This window comes from Gossypium hirsutum, chromosome D09 (genome assembly GCF_007990345.1).
Source record: "Gossypium hirsutum isolate 1008001.06 chromosome D09, Gossypium_hirsutum_v2.1, whole genome shotgun sequence".
Lineage (NCBI taxonomy): Eukaryota > Viridiplantae > Streptophyta > Magnoliopsida > Malvales > Malvaceae > Gossypium > Gossypium hirsutum.
Window position 1 is genome coordinate 34,105,087 of NC_053445.1, and position 9,246 is coordinate 34,114,332.

General features: G+C 32.8%; 1 protein-coding gene across 1 annotated transcript; it reads right to left on the reverse strand.

Moving 5' to 3' along the window:
- Positions 1 to 315: 315 nt before the first annotated feature.
- Positions 316 to 4,147, reverse strand: LOC107891774 (triose phosphate/phosphate translocator, chloroplastic). Its single transcript, XM_016816672.2, has 12 exons — positions 3,784 to 4,147; positions 3,626 to 3,700; positions 3,408 to 3,473; positions 2,906 to 2,984; positions 2,583 to 2,703; positions 2,287 to 2,382; positions 1,994 to 2,106; positions 1,770 to 1,847; positions 1,563 to 1,679; positions 1,219 to 1,318; positions 1,021 to 1,121; positions 316 to 616 (listed from the first exon to the last, which is right to left on the reverse strand). Exons 1-12 carry the CDS (start codon positions 4,044 to 4,046, stop codon positions 599 to 601), a joined length of 1,227 nt encoding a protein of 408 aa, XP_016672161.2. The 5' UTR covers positions 4,047 to 4,147; the 3' UTR covers positions 316 to 598.
- Between the last annotated feature and the right edge of the window lie 5,099 nt (positions 4,148 to 9,246).

The window sequence follows — 9,246 nt, forward strand, 5'->3', positions numbered from 1 at the left end:
TCTTGACAAAATCCAAGAACAAGAACCAAAGTAGACAAAAAATAATATACGTACCAAAGTGAACCTAATTGACAAGTTCAGAAAAAAATTATCCCAAAATAAAAGATAAATAAATAAAAGTAAAGCCCTTGTACATCTACTGCATAATTAAAAAAAAACAATATATGACTAGGTTGATATATAATCTAAATCATCTAATCTTGAAAACCTGCCAGTTGTGATGTTATATAAAAAAATGTTAACATCTACACTTTAATTAGAAATTTCGATATATGCTGAAACGTAGAGTAGAATTTTCCGGGTACATGCAACTCATTAAAGCTTCTAAAGGAAACAGTGCTTAATCTGAGAGAGGAAAGTAGGTGTGATCATACATTATTTTCAGTCACTACTGACTGCTTGAAAATTAGCCATGGTTTTGGGATACTAATTAAAAGAAAATTGATGGAAATAATAATTATTATAATTGAACAAAAACAGCAGCAGGATATTCAATGTCATCTTTTTCTTTAAATTTTTTTTAAAAATCTTCATGAGGAAAGACCTAACTTTACACCCCCTTTCCTTTGCTTCCTCCATTTCCTTGCCTCTTTTCTTCTCATGCTGCTTTCATTTGCTGCAATAATAATAAATAAATAAATAAATCCCATTTGCATTATTTTTTTACAATAATTTCAGCTTTAACAAAAAAAAAAGTAAAACAGTATATAAGATGCCTCTTCCTTGCCCATTTCACTAGTGAAATAGACCCACCTACTTCCACAATTCCCGACCTAGTAATATTAAACACACATCGCATTCGTGTTTTATGACATTCATACATTCCAATCGTTGTGTTTATGTTTATACAACATGCAGACATGGATCACACAGATTGTCAGGCCAAAAACCAGGCTGATTTAAGAATCTGAATATCCGGATCCGTTCAATTCTAAATTGAAGGTCAATGGCGAGTGCAATTAGTTCTAAGTTAAATCGTGTGTGTGTGTGTATGTTTTGGTAAGAATGTTTTTTACTTACTCGTTTCTCTTCTTCCATCCTGGCCTTGATGAAAGAGTACATTGCCACTCCAGCAATAGCTATGGCTGTTCCAATACCTGTCTGTGTTGAAATCTTGTTTCCTGTAAGAAGTAGATCGTTCGATATTCAGCCTGAAGAGTTACATCCTGACAATAAGAATCCGAAAACGGAGCATAAACAAGTAAGATTTAAACTTACCAAAGGCCAGGATTGAGAAGCCAATGACAAACACACGTTTCAGCACATTGCCAACTGCATGAGTGAGTGGTGCCACCCGCTCTAGTGTGTTGGTAGCCAACTGAATACCAAAAAATCTTCATCAGCTTCATCCGTATATATAAGGGCTTTACTAACGAGCGAAGCATAAGACACTGTTTAGAGTTTATTACTCTTATTTTCAATACATTGGTGTAAGAGAGCTTTCAGGGAACTCGTTAGCAAAATCATATGTCAAGAGGCATCATGCTTGGATTAGATGCATAGAATCATAAATCAACACAAATGGAACTTAAAACAATGAAAATAAGGATAAGATAATGTACCTGATTGTAGAGATGGTAAAACATACCCACCCAAAAGAGATCCGAGATGAATTTAGTCATACCAACTTTAGCAATAGCATCAGTGAAACCATGCTTCATTAATTGAGGGCCCTCAAACTGCAATGAGGGAAACGAGGTTTAAGCGACCGTGGGCTCTAGGTTCAAAATTGTCTAAATATCAGCAGTTGCCCTCAAATTTTTACTTACAATGATGGCCGGAGGAATACAGACGAGGAGCGCAATGATGGAAATATAAGCGTAGACATTTGTACTGTCCATATCGGTCTGCATATATACGAAAAACCGACAAATATCATAAAATGCTTATCACAAGAGAGGGTCGAAAATATAAAGGAAGTGAGGAGGAGGAAGAAAGGAGCTCTGTTTGATTCTTTCAAAAAGGAACTGCGAAGAGTTTCAAAGAAAGTCACCATAGCTTTCTTGGAATAGATACTCCTGTAAGTGAACGAAATGTTAGAAATCATTGCACTAATGAAACCCGTCCAATTGAACGACAGCTCAGTCAGTGATGCCATCGATACACCTGCATGCATTTTGGGTTAAATGATACCCAAACATGGAGACACGTTAACAATTCAAGTGCAAATTGCCAATCTCGTAATAGAGTTCTAGAGTTTGTTTATCTACACAATTAGAGCTAGAGCACCAATTGACACTTGAGCCAATTCACACGAGATGACCGAACAAAGAATAGAGAAATCACCAATAACAACAGGAGCAAGAGACAGCCATAGAGTTAATGGAATGGATTGTCCAAGTATGAATTGGGAAGCAGCAGCATTGAAGAAAGGCTCAAGAGCTGAAAAAAACAACAACAAACTAGTTATCAATAGACTACACATGCCATAAAACCACATATATTTAAAATATCATCCTCTAACTATGTCTGAAAATGTGTCAGACATGAGTGTTGGACATGAATGCTTCAAGAAAAATAAAGAGTTGGAGCAACATAGCCTGCACAAGAGAATATATAGATGCATATAATGTCATCATCACCTTTGATTGTGTGGGTGAAAGACACAGCAACAGCTGCAAAGGAGACATTGCTAGTTACATGGCCCAATGCATGGCATACGGCAACAGGGATCAACAACTTCAGTAGGTTTGAATCAATAGGCTACACACAAATTTACATAAATCAGCAGTGCCACAATAGCAACAAAATTCTCGGGTTTTCCTTAAAAAGAACTTTAGCAGGTTATAACATGTTGCATTTTCCCAGCATTGAGGATTCTTACAGCTCGCTTAAAAAGAACTTAAAGATTTGTAAGAAACTACATTGTAATATTAAGATGATGGGATTTAATTCCTTCACTTACAGCTCGCTTAGGGAGGCCAACGGCCCAGCTGATCAAACAATATACCACCCCAACGAACAAGTGAATAACTGACACAAAACTGCATCAAAAATGGCATCAAACCATTACTATTCAATGGGAAAGAAAAAGTAAAATTCTGGTTTTGGATTCTCTATTGTACTAAAATTTTGAAATTTAATCTCTATACTTATAATTTCACATAATTTGATCCTCTCCAATATTATTAGCAGGTCTAAATTGATAATGCTGATAACTGCGGCCGTAAACGTGAAATTCACAAATCTGCTAAAGCTATTAACCCCGTTATTAATCAACCATTAAGACATTAAAAACTGCAATTAACAGTATTATTTGGACCTACAAATAATATTATAAAAGTAAAGGCATTATTCCACATTAAAGTTGAGTTAGTAGATGGACTAAAACTAAGATTAGACCAAATGATAAGTTAAAAATTCCCCCAAAAAATAAGAAAAATGATATAAAAATTCCAATTACTTACTAGGGATAAGGGAAGTAATTGTAGATCTTCTTGTTGAGAATGTTAAAGATTACATTTAAGAAGTACCTGGAAGGATAAAAAAGAAGATTAAAACACGATGTTGTAAATTGAAATTAAAAAAAAAATTGAAGTAAATTTGACTGTTGACCGAATCTTAACCACGGTTCAAACCGCCGAACATTTGACGGTTAAACACGCCGACCGGTTTTTTTACCTACCACATGAAGAAGAAGAAGCCAGTAACAAGAGCGGGATACTTCTGGAAGAATCCAACCGGAGCGATCTCAGCGTCCCTGCAATATCACCGAATCAGTGAGTCAGAGAACTAAGGCGTGGACGAGTTTGACCGAGTCAGAACGGAGGAAACGGACCTCACCCGGCGGAATCGCTTCCTCCCCCGGCCGCCGACGACGCGGAAGCTAGAACCGTCTTCAAAATCTCCCGTTTATTGGCCAGCGAGCTCTCGAGCAACAGCGACGGCCTTAGCTGTCTCCCCCATATCACGTTCCCGCCTTCTCCGACGGCTCCGATAGGCTTAGCCGAAGCAAACGAAACACTGAGACAGTCTCGCGAAAGCTTCGGCCTGATCTGAGGCAAGCCGGCAATGGTGGAAGCGCGTGACAACAACCGCGACTCCATTGTTACTGAGAGGAAGAGAGAATCAAATGGCTATCCTCTTAGATAAGAGTGAGCTCTTTAATGGAGGGAAAAGAATTAAGTAATTAACAGATTTTTCATTTTCTATTTTTCTTTTGGTTTATTTCTGATTTTAGTCCTTATACTATTCTAAACTTTGATATTTAATCATTTTATTTTAATTTGACATAATTTATTATTGGTGTAGGATCGAGCAAATTTTTTTATTTCAAGAAATCAAAAAACAATTTAAATCATAATATTTGGACGGTTTTGGTTCACAAATTAACAAACTATCGCTACTTGAACTGAATTAAAATTTATTTTATTTCATTTATAATTAAATTAAATTTTTATTATGTAAAAATAAAAATTGTAAGGTTCAATTGACATTTTTACTGTGGTAATAACAAGGAAGATATGAATTTAAGAGGGTTTAAACATATATTATTTTCTATGGGCGGGTTATAGCCTTATAGATAGTAGTAGTAGTAGTAATTTTTTATATTTTATATTTAAAATAGTAAAAATAACATAAAAATTCTATTTATATTTAAAATAGTAAAAATAACATAAAAATTCTATGTATTTGTTTTCAAAAATAATATATTAGAGTTATTGATTATTTTTGTATGAAAATTTCTTTTTAGAAAATATCAATGAAAAAATATTAAAATTTTATTAAATAATTTTCACAAGTTATAAAACAAAGTTCATTTCGTCAACCTAAAGTCTAAAACTCAAAATTAATATGAAAAAATCGAGAACTAAATCGAACTATCACAAACAATTCAAACAATTTGATCAAACCGAATCAAACTCAACCCTAATTGTTTAAACATGTGACTAGATTCCACGTGACTTACTGGTAGTGTGGTCGAGTAACAATAAAAAAACAATTACAACAACTAATTGTGTATTTTATATATTCAAAAAAAGAAATCAAATTATGTCAAATTAAAGTTTAAGATTAATCTCAAAAAATTAACATAGTCAAGGGACTAAAACCAGAATTACACCTTTCATTTTTTTAAATTATTGATTAATTCTATTTTATTGGTCCTCGATTCTCAAAAAATTACGTCGTTTTGGTCACCTGCGGCAAGGTACAGGAGAATACGCTGTATACTCTGACTTGATGACGTAAAATAAAGATCGGAAACCGAGGAGATTGTTAGTCAACGGTGGAGAAAGCATTGAAAGAGAAATGAAGAGATTGAGATGTGGGGCCAGATCTTATCCCCTGTGTATGGCTGGTGAAGACAGATACCTGGTCCAATTGTTTACGAGTGGCTTATATTTTGCCTTGTTTTTGCAAATATCCTTATCGTCTCCCATCCCCTTTCCATTATTTGGTTGAAAGTGAATGTTTGTCATCCCACTTTTAGTCCCTCTACGATGCTTACTCTTATATTTTAATCAATCTATTTTAATTCGATACAATTTAATCCTCTATTTTAGGTTTAAATGGATATCATCATATGTTGCTACCCTTAAAATGATGACATGAATTTCTTTTATAGACAGGGTGACGTGAAGATCCAATCATTATGTTCAATCAGAAATATATTTATATGTTAGTCACTATTTTAGAAATAAGATTAAAATATGTCACAAGTCTTTGTACTATTTAAAAATTTGGAATTCATTCTCTATACTTTTATTTTTAAAATTTTAGTCCTTTTTTAGATTTTAAAATTTAAATACAATCCTTAACCATGTTAACATTATTTTGTTAAATTTAAGTTTATTACAACATCATTTTTTTTAGTTACATGACAACCAAGTGAATTTTTTTTAATTTTAAAATGTCATACCAACAAATTTAACAAAATAATTTAACAACAGTGATGGTTGTCCTCTTTTTAACAGAGGGTGATTTAGCAGGGAACCTTGTACATCTAATGTAATTATTTGGTAAGTTTTAGTTTTAGTTATATAGTTTTGAGAGTAAAGTTGTCTATATGTCAAGTTGAGCTTTATCGTCTCAATGAGATTAATATATTTATACTATAATTTAATTTCTAGATTAAGTTGATGTTATCATCAATCGGTTCATTTAATAGTTAGAAAGTTATGATAATGTCCTTTTTGTAATTAAAATAAATAATATTATTCGAGAGTATTTTAATTTTTTTATTTAAAAAATAATAAAAATATGCATATGGTGGAATTGAAAGACAACTTCATTAGTAAACCCTTTATTTTACCATTCAACTAAAGTTTTATTTTGATATTTTTATACATTTTAATTTTTTTATACACACTTTATCACCTCCGTAAGTTGTATATCTATATACTAATCTTTAAATCCCAACTGTGTTGGTGCCACTCTTTAACCAGGTCACCAACTCGGCTAGGAAGTTACAAAAATGTCCTTCCGTAATTAAAATAAGTAATATTATTTGAGGGTATTTTAGTACTTTTGCTTTAAAGAAAATAAATAATAATATGCATACGGTGAGTGTAATAGGCCAATTTTGGCCTGGTTAAAAAATCAAATAAAAATTAAATAATGACAAAAATGTCCAGTCCATTTACATAACCCAAATAAAATTAAATACATTTGGCCCAATAAGGCCCAAATTATTAAACCTAGCCTGCTAGCCCAAAACACCAAAAGGTATAGCAGAAACCCTAGGCGCTGCAGCAAACTGGTGCCACAGCAGCTCCCGCATGTCGCGCACGTCGCCCCCGCACGTTGCGCACGTTGCCCCGCACTCCAGTGTGTTCTCCCTGCAGTGAACCACAAACCACGAACAGTGAGAGTAACTGAAAATATAGCAAAATTGTAAAAGAAAATATTATTATTCTGTTTTTTCTTTTTCTCTGTAAAGATTCGGCTATATAAAGCCAAATGAAATTTGTAAAAGGGGACGGATATTGACTAAGAAAAATAAGAAATCGAGGAAAAAAGAAAAGTTCTTTTGAAAGGTGATTTTTTTTGTGTTTTATTGTCCATTTTTTTCTTTGATGCTCTGTTTTGTGCACAAAAAGAAAGGAAAAGTAGAGGAGGACTTACCATCGTGGCGCCATCGGAGTTTCCTTTCATTTCGTTGTAATCGACTTAAAAGGGGACTGGAATGATGAGAAAATGAGGGCTGCGGCGCAATTTTGAAAATGGCAGAGGGGACAATGATTTTAGGATTTCGAAATGGGTTCTTATTGGGCGTTTAAACAACGTCGTTTGGGGCCTGAATCAGTGGCTCCCAAAACGGTGTCGTATTTGCTCGATTACCCACAACCCGATCCGACCCTGGGAGGATCCGCGCTTTTGTTTTTAAATGGTCTATTTGCGCGTTTGATCCCCTTTATTTTTTAAAATGTGTTTAAACATTTTTTATTTCTTTTGAATTTAACTACATGTTTTATTTTTTTTTCAATTTAGTCCTCTATTTGTATATATTTATATACAAACATATTTTTACACATATATACGTATTTTCATAGTTTATTTATATATTATACTTATACATTTTTTTATATATTTTGTAAATATATATGCACATATCTTAAAATACGCATACTTTTATATACTTCTATATATCATAGTTTTTATGAACGTATTTATAAACATATTTACTCACATATATTTTTGTTTCATAATTTTAAAATATGTATACCTACATATATTATTCATATTCTATGTACATACACACATATATATATTAAAATTTTAATATATTTTATGGTTTTGTTGTTTCGCAAAATGTCTATCTTTTTATGCCCATTTAATTACAAAATAATTTTAATTCAACTCGTTTATTACTGTTTCTTTTACATTAGTTGACTCGTTTTTTTATTTTTTATGTTACTTTATTTTATTTTATTTTATTTTATTTTATCTTTTATTGGATTGTTGCTTGTGTTATTCTCATTAGCATTTTAAAATATATTTGTATATTTGTTTGTTGAAAAAATGTTTGTTTTTATTAAAGCATTTAAATCATCTTATTTCGTAAATTTTCAAAATATTTGGCATTCATGATTCTCAAGAAGGATTGTGTCCTAACTTACTGGACTTCAATTCTTTTCGATGAATTTAGATAGCCAAGTATTTATTTTGCAATAAGATCACACAGATTCAAAATAAAAAGTTCTCTCGGGATTTCAAAATGTTGGATCCTAACTTACTGGATATGATATTTTGTTACCTTGAGTTGAAGATTTCTAAAAATAAAGGCAATATTCTGTATTTAGGAATTTTGGGGAAATTGAACCCGAACTTACTGGGTTTTGATTTTTTCATTTGACCCAAATAACTGAATATCCTTTTCAAATTTGAATGCATGAATTTTAAAAATCAAAAGACAAACTTAATTTTGAAGAATAAAAAATGTTGCGCCCTAACTCATTGGGTGTGACGTTTTATTTATTTGAAATAAGAATATTTTGTTATTTTAATTCATTCAAGTTAAAAGTTTTCTTTATAAAATCTTTTCAAATTTTCGACACCAAGACACTAAACAATCAACTCGGTACCGATTTTGGGCGTTATGAGGGTGTTAACCCTTCATCGTGCGTAATTGACTCCTGAACTTGTTTTCTCAAATTTCGCAGACCAAAATCGTTTTTAAGGTGAGCCGATCACACCTCAATAAGGATCGGTGGCGACTCTAATTTTTATTTTTTAAAGTTGACAACAAATTTTTGTTTTCAAAAAATGGTTTCGACAGCTTGGTGACTCCACTGGGGACTTTTAGAGAGTTGAGCCATGAATTGATTATTTTTTTTATCTTTTTGTCGAAAATCAAAAGTTGTTTTAAATCATGATTTCTCCTTTGCATTCATTGGTTTTTATCATCATATGCTTGCTTGATTGGCCTAAGTCTGTTAGCTTATTTGCATTTTGCATTTCATAAATCGGTCAATTTTACCCCTCTAAGTGGGAGTGAGAAGCTAGTCCTTCGTGAGGTTTTCACCCCGTATAGGATAGTGGATCGCTTTTGGGATACATCCGTACCTATGCCTCCATGAGATCTACATCTCCGTATAGTCATAGGGAAATGTATTCCCCTGAACCGAACTTGGTCCATATGAGCCTATAATGAGTGAGGATCGAGGAATCTGCTGGTTCAGGTACCTATGCTCTAGAAGCCGAACCGCATATAGTGAACCTTAAGAACTCACCCTAGGTACAATCACTCTTAACCTTAGTAGACACATAATTATGAGTTTTTACTATTTCTTGGTTGAATTGTAT

Coding starts and splice junctions, on each gene's coding strand:
- LOC107891774 (XM_016816672.2), bottom strand. CDS start 4,046: ATGGAGTCGCGGTTGTTGTCACGCGCTTCCACCATTGCCGGCTTGCCT. Junction 2,985..3,407: donor AATTACTTCCCTTATCCCTA/GTAAGTAATTGG, acceptor TTTTTGATGCAG/TTTTGTGTCAGTTATTCACT. Junction 1,122..1,218: donor CTTCTCAATCCTGGCCTTTG/GTAAGTTTAAAT, acceptor TACTTCTTACAG/GAAACAAGATTTCAACACAG.